Below are 18,774 nucleotides of genomic sequence, written 5' to 3'. Positions count from 1 at the left end.
CGCTTTTGCTGGTCGGTCCGATCCGATGCAGTGCGCGCGGAGCCTTATCGTGCAATTCCCATATAAAATTTACCATAATTTACTTTATATTATTGTCTCTAATGAAATGATAAAGGTTGTGCCTCTGCCAATCTTCTACGTACTCTACACACCGCAGTCATTAGAAGGCTAATGTGTAAGAAAGAGACAGAATAAAAAAGTAATGCGTGATTAGGTACGAAATTCGCTTAGGCGTCGAGCGCTGTCCCGTGCAGTGATGCCAAATCTAAAAAAAATCCCCTAATTTATAATAAAAAATAATTATTATATTAATGTTATTCTTATTATATTATTTTGTCAATTTTTGCCTACCCTGCTGTGATTTACACTGCACGCCACTGGTTTAGGGGAGGCAAGATTATTATTTTTTTGTTTGTTACGTCCCCCATTTTTTAACGAAGAGAATACTCGTATTCTAGATTGATATTACTAGAACCAACGAAATATTTTTTGAATGGATTTACAGTGTACTCAGTTAGTACATTCTATCTTATTCCAACTTAAACATGTACCTATGTAACTATGCAAAAAGCAATGCTTAAAACGAAATAGTAATATTATGGTACTAACATAATACTGGGTGTTTTTCAAAAGTGACTCATAATTCAGTAAAATTGTATCGCCCTATAGAGAGCGAAAAAAAAATTACGGGCAAGCTGATTTTTTCAGAGTTTGTCAGCGACTGTCTTCTGAGTGTAAAATTAACAAAATCGGAAATTTTCTTCTTGCGATTGATAAACTGTACTACAACAAAATAATTAGACGCAAATTCTACATAAAAACATTTTCTATAAGTTCGCCTACTGAATTGTTTTTATAAGTTTATTATTTCCGGACTTGGGGTGGTTTTCAAAAAGTTTCTTCTACAGCAAATTGACCTGTATGAATGTTGTTCATAATAAATTGACAAGCAACTTTTCTTCGTGATTTTTTTTATAGCTTTATTATTTTTGGAGATAGCGTCCAGTTCATGAACAAATTGGGGTAGTTTCATAATTTTTGTTTAGTTCTATAAATTTACCAACTTAAAGGTGTCCATATTTAAATTACATGCAAACTTCCCTATGATATGTATTTATTTCCCCAAAATGAAACATGAAATTAAAAAAAAAGACATTTAAAGCTACCACCACTTGTTCATGATCTGGGCGCTATCTCCAAAAATAGTCAAGTTACAAAATAAGTTCATAAGGCAAAGGTACATGTACTCTTATTTTGAACGAGATTCCTAGGGTGAATTTGCCGAAAAAAGAGTAACATTGAAAACTACCCTAATTTATTCATGAACTAGACGCTATCTCCAAAAATAATCAAGGTACAAAAAAAATTGCTCAAAAACCGCAAGGGGAAAATTTCCGATATTGTTTATTTTACACTCAGAAGACAGTCGCTGATAAACTCTGAAAAAATCAGCTTGCCCGTAATTTTTTTTTCAAATGACAATTTTATTGGATTATCACCTCTCTAACTTCCTTGTTTTTTTTTTCAGATAAAAAAATATGTCATAAATTGGAATTGATTGACGTGTTTAATTAGTTTTGGTCACTCTGTTTCTACAACTTTTGATTTTTAAATGGTAATCTCGGTATTTTTTTACTTTATTTGATAGAAAATTACATTCTGAATAGAATGACGTATCGTAATGTCAACTTTTGATATTTTCAATTAAGAAAAAATAGCTTAAATAGTTTAAATTTCAATCTAGAGTGCAATGGCGGAGTTAAAACAGTTAATTGGTAATCAAGGAGCTTTGGAAAAATATACTGGACCGTCAAATGTTTTTCGTGTCTTCTGGCCAGTTAAAAGATGCCCAAATCGTATTTTTAATCATAATTCAATTTTTTTTTAAATCCAACAAGGTGACATTAACCATCAATAGGAGACAAACAATAATATGGAATGTTCAAAACGTTTGTACGAGGTACAATTAAAAAGTATACCAGTCCTCTCAAACTTAAAAATCTAAACGAAAGACAAAAATCATCAAGTTCTCTTATTTTGTACATTGTAAAAATAAAAAAATATTTTTTGTAGGAAAAATACAAAAAATAAATTTAAAGTCTAAATACCTTAAAGCGTTTCACATACGACGGAATGTTTGTTGGTTTGTATTTCATTAAAATCACATTTAAAATAATATTTTGATCACTTAAAATTACACAAGGCTTAATAAAAAAATAATTTAAAATGATTTATATACAATGAGATTCAAAAGTGTATTTTTTCTATATTAATTACGTTATAATAAATACAAAAACGTTTTGGAATTTTTTAAGTTGTTCTCTTCAAAACGCCCTCTTTTTGACAAATTTTAAAAACAAATATAAATGATTAAAGCTTTATATGTTTATTATCTACTTATATTTATATAAAATCACTATGAATTAGCTGCAAAAATAAATTGTACAAAAATACGGCATATTTTTCTATTATATTGATCTTTTAAAAGAGATTCAGCTAGAAAAGAACTGCATATATACCAAAAAAAAAACTGTATAGGCAACAATTTCTCAAAAATTTCATCAAAAACTATTAACAACATTTTTTTTTACTCTAGAATACCTTCAACTCTAAATAGAAAGGGAGTTGATCAACGGAAATCGTATTAATCATTTGGTTATATTGCGAAAATTGTACAAAAAAAAACACGTAAAATCAAAGAAATATCAAGAACAAATGGCAGCTTTACACACAATTTTTCTAAAGGAAAAATATCATACACTGATAATGATATATTGAAGGAAAATATTTGACTACCTCAAATCTTGAGTGTCTACTTCGATTAGAACTTCACGACGTTGACATTTAGAAAATATCTCAGTAAATTTAGGGAAAAATTAGTAATCTTGAAAGTGTACTGAAATATATCGAAAAATCCTTATTAATATATATCCTCGGTGATGTAGAGTATAGTCTATCCAGTGAGAGAGGATCTCTAACAGCGACAGTTCTGTCTGCCATTTTAGTTTATAGGCTAGTGGTATGTTCTGTCATTTTTAGAATGTCTTCTGTCGAAATCTTCCCTGAGTTGTTGGACAGACTCTATGCCGTTTTTTTACTATTTGTATCTTGAAATACATCTGACAACCATGTTTTTCAACTATTTTCACCACAAATTTAACATTATAATTGTTCATGGACAATCGAAAAACGGAAGATACTATATTCGGGTTTCCATAATTCATTCCAGTGCCATTTGAGATTGAGCATGTTCTTCCAGTACTATATTGCTTAACAGTTTTAAAATTCCGGACAACCAAACAAAATTGACTTGAAAATACATCATCTACCGTTTAAAAAACACACAACGATACCCTCAGCCGACATTGACTGGGTAACTTAGTTTTGTGATGACTGTTGCTATGGTATTCTCCTCGGACTCGCTATCTGACGTATCGAAAAAAGCCGATTCTCTTCATCGTTCTGGTTGGGACTTTTGACACTTGGTACCACCATGATTACGTGGTACCATCGGAGAACTTCGGGTACGTTATTCGATAGTAAATGACACTCTGAATAGAATGACATATCATATGTCAATTTTTGATATTTTCAAATATGGTTTATTTCAAATTGAAACATGCTGTTTATAACGACAATTTGACTCGAAATACCAAGTGTGTGGTATCAAATTATTTATAAAAAAAGCTTTTTCCAAATATGCTAATTAGCCACCCTCGCTCCATTTGAAAAAATTGACATATGATTAAAAATACAATTTGAGCATTTTCTAACTGGCCAGGACAAGACATTAAAAACATTAGACGATCAAATCTATTTTTCCAAGGCTCCTTGATGAAGAATTAATGTCTTTAACACAGCCATGGCACTCTAGATTGAATTTTAAAATACTTTTTATTAACTTAAACTTTTTATTAAGCGAAAATGTCAAAAGTTGACATATGGTATGTCATTCTATTCAGAATGTCAGTTTCTATCGAATAAAGTAAAAAAAAATACCGAGGGTGCCATTTAAAAATCAAAAGTTGTAGCAAGTTGTAGTCATTTCCGGTGAAACAGGAAGTGACCAAAATCAATTGAATCCACCAGTCAATCCTAATTTATGTCATATACTAACATACCAAATCTCGTTTTTTTATCTGAAAAAATAAAAAAGTTATAGGGGTAAGGCACTTTTAAGACGCACCCGGTATAGTAAACCTCCCGGTACTTTTAGTTTATTTGGTTCCATCTTTAACTCGCTTTAATTTTGTTATTTTTAGAGAAAAACACATTCAACCGAGAAGTAAATTATAGGTTTATTAATCAAGTTTTATTGCGGTCATTATTGTCACCAAATTAACCAGCGCAGAAAGTTTGGTTTATCTGTTTTTTTTTATCATAATATCGTTCAATTTTTCTTTTATTCTCATACACAAAAAAACGTGAGTTTCTGAGGAGTGGCGGGTTCAACAGTTCATTTACAATTTGTTTCTCAACATTGAACTCCACTGAACAGATGAAAGAGTAAAATAACAGTCTAGAAAAAGAATATCGAAGTTTAATAAGAAACGTCAATATTTGACATTTCTACATTGTACGTTGTCAAACGCTCAGTTTTACCGATATTTTTCGAGATCCACTCCTTATCTTAGTTTACCAGCCTCGTTAACCTGGTTTTACAATACAATACAGAATTTTTAGCAAAAATGTCATGCGCTGTTAAGGTGCGTTCACACGGCTGCGCCGCGCCGCGCAAATCATTTTTTTATCATATACTTTTGTGCGCGCTAAAAAAATACACTTCAAAAGTACATGTTAAAAAATGTTTTGTTTGGTTTGGTTTGGTTAGTAAAATCATAATAAACTTTACTATCCAATACACTTTCTAATACATGTATAAAGTGTTCCATTTAAAAAATGTAATTTATATCAAAAACTGCGATATTTGACAGCAAATTACATTTTCAGTAGTACGCCTTTTAACTCCGAAAATAAAAAAGTTATAGCCATTTAAAAGTAATCCAAGAAAATGGAAAATTATTACATAGTATTCCAGAACCACTAATCAAATCTAGTTTATTCGCAACCATACATACATTTTTATCATTAATTATTAAAATCACATTTATTGAAACCATCTTTTGTATAAAAAATTCTATCTTTACTGTTACAGCAGCTACAAAACCGAAATATTTGGCGATTGTGTCTTTCCTGTATGTTTAGCACCTACAAATTTGAAAAATTTGTATTTTTTCAATTCTGTAGTACTCTATCTTGGAGCTTAGAAAAATATTTTATATAAAAATGGAACATATAAAAAATATATTCTTTCTGATCATGACAAAAAAAAGTTATATGGTTATGGATAAAATAGTCGTCACATTTGACAAATAAAATACAAAAAGAAAATATAGCTTAACCAGCTGCTTTTTGCATCAGATCAACATAGAATTTGTACCTTCCTCATATTCACTTCAAGCGCCAAATTTAAAAAATAAACACCTAGTATATTGTAAATCTAAATGTAATACTCGACCGTTTCCATATATAAAAGCGACCCGGTATGAATGAATAATCGTAATTCGAATTCGAGTTTACAATGAATATCACTGAAGTTTTCTACAATGACAGCGGCAACTGATCAAGAGATATTTTAAGTACTTGTCCAGCGATAAAACTAAAAAAAATATATTGGTACTCATACTTTACAAACTAAAACAGTTTTTCGGATCCCTTTCTATATTTTATATGGTACTAAGATTATTAAGCTTAATGTTTAACTGTTATCTTCAGAACTTCAGTGATACAGTTGTAGACTCAGTGCAACTCGAACTGAAGTGTTATCTATGACTACCCATTTGTCCTTTTTATTGGTTAACACTGTTTAAAATGTCTGATTAGAAAATGTTTTAGCCGTAAATGTAATTAGTGTTTGCGATTTTACTGTATTGTTTTAATATAATTTCTATTCTGAGTGTACGATAATGTATTGTTATGCTGGTAATATAGGTTAAGAAAAAAATTATTTTGTTTTTTCTATGAAAAAACATATCAGTATTATATTACCTTATTGTTATATTCAGAGTATTTGGTTAATAAAAATATATTCTTTAATTATTGTATTCACGGTTTCAACAAATTTTTTTCCTGTTTTTCTGTCGGATTTTGCATTTAGAATTGAGAAGTATGAATAAATGATACCTATCCTGTTTAGTAGAGTTTAATATTATAGTCTTTAGTAATAAAAAGAGGCGTGTTTATGGTTTATAATATTATCCCACGTAATATACGTACCTGTCTTAAGTACGTTCAACTATTTATAGACTTAGATATATGACAAAAAGATATTTGTTACGTATTGTATATGTGAATTATTATATTGCTTAAAACTGGAAAAATGTTGTTTTATTTCTCTAATAACGAATCTAGAACTTATTTAAAATCTCTATACAGGGTTGTTCACCACATACGACACGGAATATTGTAGCTAAACGATTAGATTTTTACAAATTGTAAGTTTTAGGTTCGTTAAAGGACTATTAGAGCTACAATTTAAAAATATTTTTACAAGATACAGAGTGTCCCAAATAAATAAAAAATATCAAAGTTGTATTTTTTTTAAATGGAACACACTGTATATTATTACATTTTTAGTTTCTACGATTAAAATAAAGGTAAATTTGATTAAGGTTTATTACACTGAAACCTTACCGTTTTTGAAATATTTTCAATTTTGTGAAATTGCAGTATAAATTTTAAGGCTTCATTTCTCAGAGGGTATCAAAGTTTTTAATACTAAATAATTTACTGAAGCTTATTTATTGATCAGTTATTGTGTTGCAATAATAAAAAATTTACTACCTTAGACAGAGTGTCTAAATATTTATTTTAAATAATTATTAGCTTTAAACGGCAATAACTTGTTTAATTTAAATAGAACACCCTGTATATTTTATGAGAATCAGATGCACAATTTAATTGTCTATCAAATTGTATTATACCATTTTTACCTATCTCTTCAAGTTTCCGTAGAAAATGCATTTTCTTGTAATTTAGAACTCATTTATCAATATACCCATGGAATACTGACATTTTAGATTATTTTTAAAGATGTACCAAATTTTTAAAGAGTACAGAAGATACTAATATTGTCGATATAGTTCGTTTATTTCATTAAAAAATAAAAAAAAAACTGTTTAAATATTTGTTAAAGAGGACCAATTAATATGATTCCAGTATTCAAACTACATTAATTGACTGTTTGTGTTTATTAATTGTATTATTATTTGTATTATTAGTTGATTAATAATAATTGCTCCAAATACTAAAAAACTGAATTATGTATGTGTATTAGACAGTGTGGTAAAAAAACTAACACCTTAATAATGATATTTCATTTTTTGACAATTACTTATTTATAACAACAAAGACGTTCATTTTCATAACTTATTAATATTGTAACCAGTAATTTTCCAAGGCGAAGGAAAATGGCAACGTGGCGATGGACACGGCGAAGTAGCATCGGCAACGCTGCAATCCACAGAGAAGAACTGGCGGGCGGTGACTTGAAGGAGGATCTATGGTTCGGCATCGGCGGGTGACGTGGTGTTTTTTGGCGGTTTACTGGTGGACTCGTGGACTGGTGATATTTTTTATTATTATTAGGCGTTTAAATTGTTCTTAGTTAGTTTAAATAAAAGGCGTGTTTACAGTTCAGAAGCGGGGTAACCGACGTGTTGTGTTGTGGAGTAAACAAAAGGCGAAAACAGTGATTTTTGGGCGATACAAATTAAGGCGTAGTTTTATTTTTACGGTTAATTAAGCACAAAACAAGTGGCGGTATTGTTTTTGTGTTTTTAGCCTATGGCGGGCAGCCGGGAGAATACTCCTGAGCTGGACTATGAGCCAGAATCAAGCGAAGGCGAGCGCGATTCTGTCTCAGATGGAGAATCTGCGTCGATGGTACAGAAGTTGCTAAAAGGCGGTTTAGCAGCTAGCATCCAGCAGATTGTGGCGGCCGAAATGGCAAAGGCGTCAAAACAAAAGGTGGCTGTTGGTACAGGCGGTACCAAGGGCAAGGGAAAAGGCGTTAGATCAGGTGAGAGCGTTCCTCAGGCGTTAGGAGCTGCTTGCAGCGATAGGGCGGGATCTGCTTGCAGTTCTGGGTGTATGGGATCAAGGACAAGGGCGGGCGGTGAAATCCTTGAACCCTTTGATCCTGACAGCCAGGATTGTAATGTAGTGAGGTGGTTAAGTAAGGTGGATCAGTTGGGCGACATCCATGGCTGGTCCGATTACGAGAGGGCATATTTCACCCAGGCGAAATTGCAAGGCGCGGCAAGGGGCTGGTATAACCGGCTGGAGAATTATGACCTCTCGTGGGAGAACTGGAAGGCGGCGTTGAGGAAGGCGTTCCCTCGAGAGCATGATTTTGCTCAACTGATCAAAGATATGATAGCGAGGGGAAAATTGGATGGCGAAACCATGACCCACTATTATCATGATAAAATGGCGTTGATTGAGAGGTGCGAACTGTCAGGCACGAAGGCGCTTTCGTGCTTGATTGATGGATTACCTCTCGATCTGCAGGCGAATGCACGGGCATTTGCTTGCTCAACCCCTGGCGATTTGTATACTGGTTTCCTGTCTTCTTTTGACAGGTACAGGCGTCCTGCAGCTAGTGGTGGGGAACTGAAACGGCGTGGCGGCCCAGCTAGCTACAGTGCAGTGGTATCGAAGGTGAGGAGGCCAGAGGCAAGATCGACACCGGTGGCGAGTACGTCTGCTGGCATCCGGTGTTATAACTGTCAGCAAATGGGGGACCACTTAAGCCGCGATTGCCCCAAACCTAAGGCGGAAAGGTGCATGCGGTGTGGAAAGGCGGGACATGACAGGTTTGGCTGCCCTAGTCATAGTAGAGGACCGTCAGGAGGTGGATCTGGCGCGAGTCCAAAGGCGAAGCATTGTCAGGTGAGACTAGTTGATGTGGTTGACAATGTATATAAAAAACTGGCGGTCACACAGGGTGGTGTAAAACTTAAGGCGTATATTGACACTGGGAGTGAACGGAGTATTATAAGGCGTGAAATGTTTGACACTCTTGGTGGCGATATTAAAGTTGACCCATCCTCTGTGGTTTTACAGGGTTTTGGCGGCGGTACGTGCACAGTGAAAGGCGAGGTAAAATTACCTATCATTGTGGACGGCATCGCAATAGATGTTAAGGCGGTAATTGCAGACTGCGATCTTGCTGGCGCTGATCTTCTTTTAGGTCAACCGGCGTTAGCTACCCCAGGCGTTACACTGACGGTCACAGATGGCAAGGCGAAGCTCACTCGGGTTGACCCAGCAGTGGAGATGATCCAACAGATCACTTTGGAGGATGACAAGGCGATGGCGTTACGCAAGGTGCTATGCTTGGAGGACACAAGCATGGATCCTGGCGAAGAGGCAGACCTATTGGTGGTGGTGTATGGCGGAAAACAAGGCGAAAAGTATTGGGTACCTGCCAAACGGTTTGAAAAGAAGGGCACCGTATTGGCAATAGGCGGACAGGTACTGACTGGCGGTGAATCTTCCAAGTTACATGTGAAGAATGTAGGCGAAAAACAGATGATTTGGAAGACGGGATGCGTCATGGCGAGATGCACCCTTATGGGCGAAGTTACTGTTAAGGTAAGCCAAATAAGTTCTAATTCGCTATTTAAACTTGATTGGAATACTATTCGTGTAGGCGATATAGGCAAAGATAATGTACACAAATTGCATGTGTTGTTAGAGAAGATGGCGGTTTGTTTCTCTGTAGGCGATGATGATTTAGGCGTGACTACTCTAGGGGAAATGAGAATACAGTTGACGACAGATAAGCCAGTGGTGTATAGGCCTTATAGGTTGTCTTTTGCTGAACGGGCTATGGTTCGAGAAAAGGTGCAAGCCTTGTTGTGTTCAGGTGTTATACGGGAGAGCGAATCGGAGTATGCAAGTCCTATTGTACTGATTCCCAAGAAAAATGGCGATGTCCGGATGTGTGTTGATTACAGGGCGTTGAATTCGATTACTCTAAAGGACAGATCCCCTCTGCCAAGGGTAGAGGATCAACTTGATAGATTGGCGAATAAAAATTATTACACTACTTTAGATTTGACCCAGGGTTATCATCAGGTTCCAATGCATGGCGATTCGGTGGCAAAGACGGCGTTTGTAACTCCGGATGGACATTATGAATACCTGAAGGTGCCATTTGGGTTGGCGAATGCTCCGGCGGTGTTTCAAAGGGTGGTTAACAAGATGCTTGGCGGTATGCAATCTGATTTGGTGCTGGCGTATATGGATGATGTTTTAATACCTTCAGCATTTATAGAGGAAGGTTTGGTGTTGTTGGAAAAGGTACTTCAACTTGTAGCCAAGGCGGGGCTTAAGTTGAATCTGGCGAAATGTATCTTTTTGGCGAATTCATTGGAGTATTTAGGGCATGAAGTGAGTGCTGCCGGTATTCGGCCGGGTAAGCAGAAAGCACAGGCGGTGGAAAATTTTCCAGTTCCTACTAATGTCCACGGCGTAAGGCAGTTTATAGGTTTAGCAAGCTACTTTCGGAAGTTTGTGAAGGATTTTGCTATCTTTGCAAGACCCTTGACAAATTTAACCAGGAAAGATGCTTCATGGCGTTGGGGCGATCCTGAACAAGGTGCTTTTGAAAAACTTAAGGCGGTGCTGACGAGTAGACCAGTATTGGGTTTGTACGATAGCAAGGCGGAAACTGAGCTGCATACGGATGCTAGTAAATTAGGCGTGGCTGGTATTCTAATGCAGAAGCAGGCGAATGGCGACTTAATTCCGGTATCTTACTATAGCAGGGCTACCACGGCGACTGAACAGTCTTGGCATAGTTATGAATTAGAAACATTGGCGATTGTTGAGTCTGTAAGGCGTTATCGTGTTTATTTAATTGGCATTCACTTTAAGGTGGTAACTGATTGTTCAGCTGTTAGGGCGACTATGGTGAAGAAGGATCTTCTTCCTCGAATTGCACGATGGTGGATGACTCTACAGGAATATGACATGGCAGTTGAGTATCGGGCGGGTCACAAGATGCAACATGTGGATGCCTTGAGCCGAAATCCTGTTGCTGAAGTTCTTATGGTGAACTTGAGCGAGGAGGATTGGTTTTTGACGGTCCAGATGCAAGATCCCAAGGCGCAGGCGTTGGTAAATGGTTTGACTGAAGGTACAGCTGATAAAGGCGTAAAAAGTGTGTACAAAATGGCGAATGGGCGGTTGTATAGGAAAACTTTACTTGGAGATCGTTTATATGTACCTGCAATGGCGAAATTTAGCTTGGTACGTAAGCATCATGATGACATTGGTCATCCAGGCGTTGACAGGTGTTTGGGTTTGTTAAAGCAAACCTATTGGTTTCCTAAAATGGGGCGTTTTGTTAGGAAATATATTCAGGCGTGTTTAGGGTGTGCTTTCGGCAAAGGTGATTATGGCAAGGCGAGTGGTCTTCTGCATCCTATCGAAAAGGTGGCGATTCCTTTTGACACTGTACACATTGACCATGTGGGGCCATTCTGTCGAAGCAAAAAAGGTAATCAGTATGTGCTTATGGTGATTGATGGGTTTACTAAATATACACTGGCGAAGGCGACGAAGACATTACGGTCTTCAGAGGCGATTCTCAAATTAAGAGAGGTGTTTGGCGAATTTGGATATCCAAGGCGTATTATTTCTGACCGCGGGCTGGCGTTTACAAGCAAGGCGTTTGCTGAATTTTTGGCGGGGCGAGGTGTAAAACACGTGTTGAATGCAATTGCTACACCAAGGGCGAATGGTCAGGTTGAAAGGCAGAATCGTACTTTATTAAATGCAATAGAGGCAAGTGCAATATCTGAAGTTGATTGGGATGAAGGGCTCAATGAAATTGTTTGGGGTCTCAATCACACCGTTAATCAAAGCAGTGGGTTTTCCCCGACCCAGCTGATGTTTGCACACGATGATGGTGTTAATACGAGTCTGTCTGGCGATGTGCAAATGGCGAATGCACCCCTGGCGAAAGGCGAGACTTATGATGATATAAAGTCTAAACTTCTTTCACGGCGACAGAAAGCAAGTGAAAACCTGACAAAGGCGGGGCGTAAAATGAAGGTGGTATTCGATCGAAGGCGTAAAGTTGCAACTGCAGGCGGCACCTCCAAGGTAGGCGATACCTATAAGGTGGGTGATTTGGTGTTATGGCGACAGGCTGGAACTTGTTCAGGGGAAAAAGGTGTAAATCGGAAAATGATTAACAAGTTCGATGGTCCATATAAAGTGGTGAAAGTATTAGGAAATGACAGATATGTCATAATGGCGGTAAAAGGCGTAAGGGGTTATAAAGCATTTAAGGCTGTTGTGGCGGTTGATTCTTTAAGGCGATATTATAGTAGCATGGCGAGGCTATTAAAGTGAGCATGATGATAGTGATGGCGATGGCGATGGCGCTGGCGTAGATCGCCAAGATCTGATTGATTTATTGGAGAGTTAAATTAATGAGGGCATTAATCTCTTTTTCAGGATGGCCGAATGTAACCAGTAATTTTCCAAGGCGAAGGAAAATGGCAACGTGGCGATGGACACGGCGAAGTAGCATAGGCAACGCTGCAAGCCACAGAGAAGAACTGGCGGGCGGTGACTTGAAGGAGGATCTATGGTTCGGCATCGGCGGGTGACGGGGTGTTTTTTGGCGGTTTACTGGTGGACTCGTGGACTGGTGATATTTTTTATTATTATTAGGCGTTTAAATTGTTCTTAGTTAGTTTAAATAAAAGGCGTGTTTACAATATTATTAAACGGCTCCTTACAATTTACATTACACAAACTCAAGCTTAATCACTACATACACTTTAAGTTATTTTAGAAAATTATGAAAAAATCCGTCATTGTTTTGAGTACATAAATGCATCTTTTTAAAACTGAATTTCTAGCTATTTTCACAGAACGACCGGTCGACTTAATTAAACTTCTCCTATACCGCCTCTTCGAGTGCCTTTGTTAATTCAGAAGTTCTTTTGTAAACCTTGTTGTTAGCCATACCGCATATAAAAATAAAATGGATAGGTCAGGTGATGAATTTAAGTTTACTAACATGTCTTGAAAACCGTCCTTTAAAAACCGTAAGTGACGTTTATCGATCAAAGTATCCTCGAAACTGTATAGCCAAGAAAAGTTAAACCAATAATCGTACACGCTTTTCTTCATTTGAAAAATTCATATTTACAATTTTTGTTTATTTTAATTTACATTTTTAATTATTTTTTTAAGTTTGGATGTGACAGTTTCACATTTCTGAGAGCAACGACGATTGAACTTGTTTCCATGGCTATCTAAGTGAAATTATTCAAGAAAGATAAGAATTGGCTATAACTCCGTAATTTTGTGAAAAAAAATATTATGCTTATATCGCTGAAAAGCTTAAAAAAGGCGCTTTTTATGAAGTCATGGCCAACTATGGTTTCCATTTAAAAAAACATATGTTTGTGTCATATGTCAAAAATTACAGGCTTTAGAAAAAATAGGAGAACACAAACTCATTAGGGATGTGATTATCTACAACTTTTATCTTTTTTTTTTTAAATAGATTATAATGGAATTAGGGACAATAATTTTTAAAATAGACAAAATTTGTTTTTTTTTTAATATCTAAGCCATGAACTTTTTCAAAAACCTGAAAGGCGCAAATTTATGACCCCACAAAACTGTAATTCGTTCCGCATTTAACCGACTCTATCTCCAGTAGTTCCCGAGATACCCATAGAGACCATCTGTAGTTTCCTCTTGGCTTAAGGAAACAAATAAACCATCGACGAAATAAAATGTTCAGTGGACTGTATACTTTCGGTTTATTGTCACTTGAAATTACAAACTTTGAGACAACTAACTAAACAAAAATTATTGTCTCCTTATAAAACATCGAGTCGAATTAAAAAACAAAGACGACGCGTTTGGTCTAACGTCTTGTGCTCGACTGCTGCCTGGGGGCCTCGCTCTTCTTCGGCTACCGCCGCAATGCGACGATGTATGGAGACGGCGCAGTTGCCACGTATAGCACAAATAATTATTCATATTGCCCCCCGCCTTGAAAGTCTAGAGCATCTTTCAACACTTAACTAGGTATTACTAGAGCCAATACACTTAGGTAAGGGACAAATTTTAGCAAATGAACGCCTGATAGTGCCTTGCTTTGTTCTGATGGTGGCGACACGAGCTACTCCGTCCTTTCCTGGATGGGTCTCCACTATTCGTCCAAGCAACCATTGGAGGGGAGGCAGGTGGTCCTCCTTGACTAACACCAAATCGTTGGCCTCAAGTAGGCCTTGTTGCGTTGTCCACTTCTGCCTTTTCTGCAATTCGGATATGTATTCCAACGACCATCTGGTCCAAAAATGCCCCTTCATTTGCTGAATTCGTTGAAAGTGGGATAAGCGATTGGTTGGTACTGCTGTGTAATCTCTATCCGGTACGGATTCCATAGGTCGGCCAATCAAAAAGTGGGACGGAGTTAAAGGTGTCAAATCACAGGGATCACAAGATAAAGGACACATGGGACGCGAGTTGAGGACAGCCTCAATTTCTATCAATAGCGTACTCAGATCCTCGAATGTTAATAATGCGTTTCCCGCAACGCGTTTCTAATGATATTTGACCGTTCGCACGCCCGATTCCCACAACCCACCAAAGTGTGGAGAACTAGCTGGAATGAATGACCATGAGATGCCTTTATTCTCGATAGCTTCGACAAGTGAATTTGCATTATTCTGCAAAAAATCCGCTAATTTAGATAACTCATTATAAGCTCCTTTGAAATTTGTACCGTTGTCTGAGTACATTTGTGCAGGTTTTCCTCGCCGACCTACAAAGCGTTTCAAAGTAGCTAGAAAGGCTTCTGTAGTTAAAGCGCTTACCAACTCTAAATGCAGAGCCCTTGTGGCAAAGCATACAAACACCGCAATATAAGCCTTTGAAGTGCGACAGCCGCGTCCCTGTCTATCCTTGATTAGGAAGGGACCAGCGTAGTCTACGCCAGTTACGTAAAATGGAGGAGATGGTGTGACCCGCCGCTTTGGTAAATCACCCATCACCGGGCTAATTTCTTTGGGACAATTTCGAAAACAAATTACGCATTGATGGAAAACTTTACGAGCTAAACTACGTCCTGCTATTGGCCAATAATTTTCCCGAATAACAGCTAATAAGAGCTGTGGGCCAGCATGCAGTAGCTGTTTGTGTTCACGAGCGAATGAAAGCCTAGTAAAATCATGTTTTGAACACAACACAATAGGATGTTTTTTCTCGTATACGTAATCTGAGTTGTTTAACGTCCGCCGACACGAATTAAACCGTTTTCATCTAAAAATGGATGAAGTTTTGTTAATTTACTTTTATTAGTTACTTGCCCTTGCTTGGACAATGTTACAAGATCTTCGGAAAATGATTGACGTGGTGATAACCTAGCTAATACTAACGACGCATGACTTATTTCATCACAACTTAAAGAACTCGATAATCTTTCGCCCTGTTTTTTACGACAATTATTTATAAAACGAACTAGCCTGGATAACTGACAACATAAAGACCTTAATAAATGAAAAACAAAAATTCTAACAAAAATGGCTCTCAGACAGAACAGAGACTAACTGGGGTCATTACAAGCAAAAAAACAGAGAGGTACGAGCCGCTATTAAGGTAGGAAAAACGGATATGTGGAAAGAAGATGTCAGCAAGTGGAAAGTCTACTAGGGGGCGCACGGAGTACTGAGGTCTGGCGAACAATCCGACAAATGAAAACCAATCAAACGGACAAGCTCTTGAATAAAATTGATATAGGAAAATGGCGCAACTACTATGCAGAATTACTAAAAGAAAACCGACCAGAATTCCAATCTGCAGAAGAGGAAGACAACCTTGCGGGCACTTTAACGATCAGCGAAAGAGAAGTACATCTAAGTCTCAAAAAAATGAAAAATGGACGGTCACCAGGTCCTGGTAACATTGCAGTAGAATTGTTAAAGTGTGGGATCGAGAAATTGCGCTGGCGCCTGGCAGAGCTGTTCAACCAGTGCTGTCTGCAAAATAAATTACCCCAAGAATGGAGAGTGGCTCATATAGTGTCTATCTTTAAAAAGGGAAATCGCAACGACCCCGGTTGTTATAGAGGCCTGAGCATTAACAGTTCAGTGAGCAGGCTTTTTGGAAAAGTTCTGCAGGTTAAGCTCAGGGATAATATTGGTGACAAAATCTCGGAAGATCAAAACGGATTCACACCGGGGAAATCTTGCACACATAACCTCTTTGTCCTACAGCAGGTGATGGAAAAAAAGATAGCAGTAGATCAAGAAGTCCATCTAGCGTTTATTGATTTGGAGAAAGCGTACGACTCTATTCCTCGCAACAAGATATGGGAAGCCTTGAATATTTTAGAAGTAGATAGACCCCTACTTAAGATAATAAAAGAGATCTATAAAGAAAATAAAGCGTAAGTTAAGATAGGACACAGGCTATCCAATCCAATAAATACCACAAAAGGGTTGCGACAAGGATGCAGCTTATCACCTCTAATATTCAATGCTTACGTTGAAGTAGCCCTTAGGGAATGGAAGAGGAGATGCCAAGGCATGGGAATACCCATTGGGGAACTGTTTACTCTGAGCTTTGCAGACGATCAGGTCGTGATTGCGCAGGACTCTTTCGATCTGGAGTTCATGACTAAGAGGCTTTACCAAGAATATAGCAAATGGGGACTTCAGGTTAGTCTAAAAAAGACAGAATACTTACCTGTCAATTCCAACGCTTGTTTTGAAGTCTTCACAGATTATAACTCAGTGTCTAACGTAGATGTATTTGCAAAAACGACCCTTTTTAATTCTGGCAACTCGTTAGATCTGGACACTACAAGAGGCTCAGGCCAGCTTTCTATGGGTTCTCGAAGCCAATCTGGTCCTGACCAATACATTTCGAACTCTAACAACTCCTGAGGCTTCACGCCACGTGACACACAATCAGCTGGATTGTCCTGGGTTCGCACATGTTTCCAATTTTCAATATTTGTGAGCTCTTGGATTGAATTAACTCTATTGGCGACGAAAACTTGCAATAAATGCGGAGAGGTGTTTATCCAGCCCAAAACTATCGTCGAGTCGGTCCAAAATGTGATGCCATTAAACTCAATTTCCATGGATTGCCGAACCTTTTCACAGAGACGTGCAGCGAACACAGCTGCCATAAGCTCGAGACGCGGGACTGTCTGTACTTTTAAGGGAGCAACCTTTGATTTACCGCACAAAAGCTTGACAAAAATATTACCATGATTATCGATCGTTCGAATATAAACACAGCTTCCCAAAGCATAAGACGACGCGTCCGAAAATACATGAAGCTCTACAAGCTTTGCATTCTTACAAATGACTTTCCTATCAATTTTCAAATTGTTCAAAAATCTTAAATCATTACGAATTTGTAAGTATCTTGTATATAATTGCTGGGAAAGGGCATCGTCCCAATCTAACTTTTCCAACCAAAGATCACGAAGAAAAGTCTTTACCAAGATTACGCAACAACTAAGGAGACCAAGAGGGTCGAAAATTTGGGAGATTTCTGACAATACGATTCTTTTGGTGACCTTGGAATTTGACTGATTTCCAACCGAAAAGAAAAAATTATCTCCTTCGCCGTTCCAACGCATACCCAATGTTTTGTTGTTTTCCATGCAACCAATATCAACTACTCCATTGTTATCTGCAGATTCGATTTCCTTAAGTATAGAGGGCTCGTTTGACACCCACTTGCGAAGAAGAAAACCACCACCTTTTAGAACTTTACAAAGTTCGTTAGCTAAACTCAGGGTGTCTTCAATAGTATCTCCACCAGTAAGCACATCATCGACATAAAAATGATTCTTTATTGTGTTGGCAACTAACGGAGAAACTTCTTCAACTTCGATTCCCAATTGGTACAAGCACCTAGTGGCGAGAAAAGCCGCCGTTGAAGTCCCATATGTAACAGTGTTCAACTCGTACACCTCGATATCTCCGTCTGGACTGTCACGCCACAGGATTCGTAACAGGCACCGCTGACTAGGATCGATCCACACCATACGATACATTTTCTCAATATCAGCCGCCAAAACGTACTGAAATTTACGAAAGCGCAACAAAATAGAGATAAGCTCACACTGAATGGTTGGGCCAACCATCAAAAGATCATTTAGCGAGCAACCACTGGTGGTTTTGGCACTGGCATTAAAAACAGTTCGAAGTTTGGTAGTAGACGAGGACAACTTCAGAACACCATGGTGAGGAAGGTAAAACGAAAACTGAGATGCACTAGGATCGGACACTTTTGTCATATGTCCTAGGCGTCGATACTCATTGACAAAATCACGATACAAATCACGATACTCATGATCGCGCTCGAATTTTCGTTCCAAGGATAGAAATTGCTTTTTGGCTGCATTATACGATTCGCCGAGCTGGCTTAGGCTGCCCTTGAGAGGCATTGAAACAACGAAACTTCCATTGGCCGCTCGAGAAAACGTATCGACGAAATGTTTCTCACAGGCAATTTCCTCGACAGATTGTGGTTTTCTAACCACGCCTTCCTCTATTTCCAAAACCGCGATAACTGCCTATCTATTTGCTCAGTTTTAACAAAATTGCAAACTGTTGTACCCTCCAAGTTATTTAGCCGAGGCACATTTCCTAACACTATCCATCCGAGTTTGCTTTTCTGCAAAAATGGTCCATTGGGCCCTAGTTTGAT

The 18,774-nt window shown here is 37.7% G+C and overlaps 2 protein-coding genes across 2 annotated transcripts; both read right to left on the bottom strand.

Moving 5' to 3' along the window:
• Positions 1–14,648: 14,648 nt before the first annotated feature.
• Positions 14,649–15,095, bottom strand: LOC115881149. Its single transcript, XM_030898526.1, has one exon. It carries the CDS (start codon positions 15,093–15,095, stop codon positions 14,649–14,651), a length of 447 nt encoding a protein of 148 aa, XP_030754386.1.
• A 1,733-nt stretch (positions 15,096–16,828) lies between these two features.
• LOC115881148 lies at positions 16,829–18,511 on the bottom strand. Its single transcript, XM_030898525.1, has one exon. The coding sequence runs from the start codon at positions 18,509–18,511 to the stop codon at positions 16,829–16,831; it is 1,683 nt and encodes a 560-aa protein (XP_030754385.1).
• Between the last annotated feature and the right edge of the window lie 263 nt (positions 18,512–18,774).

Source organism: Sitophilus oryzae, unplaced genomic scaffold, assembly GCF_002938485.1.
Source record: "Sitophilus oryzae breed Bouriz unplaced genomic scaffold, Soryzae_2.0 scaffold_169_pilon_pilon, whole genome shotgun sequence".
Lineage (NCBI taxonomy): Eukaryota > Metazoa > Arthropoda > Insecta > Coleoptera > Curculionidae > Sitophilus > Sitophilus oryzae.
The sequence above is the reverse complement of the archived record's forward strand: the minus strand, read 5'-3'. Positions and strand labels throughout refer to the sequence as shown.

Excerpts from the sequence above, each read along its gene's own strand:
- LOC115881149 (XM_030898526.1), bottom strand. The coding sequence starts at position 15,095 with ATGGGTGATTTACCAAAGCGGCGGGTCACACCATCTCCTCCATTTTAC.
- LOC115881148 (XM_030898525.1), bottom strand. The coding sequence starts at position 18,511 with ATGCCTCTCAAGGGCAGCCTAAGCCAGCTCGGCGAATCGTATAATGCA.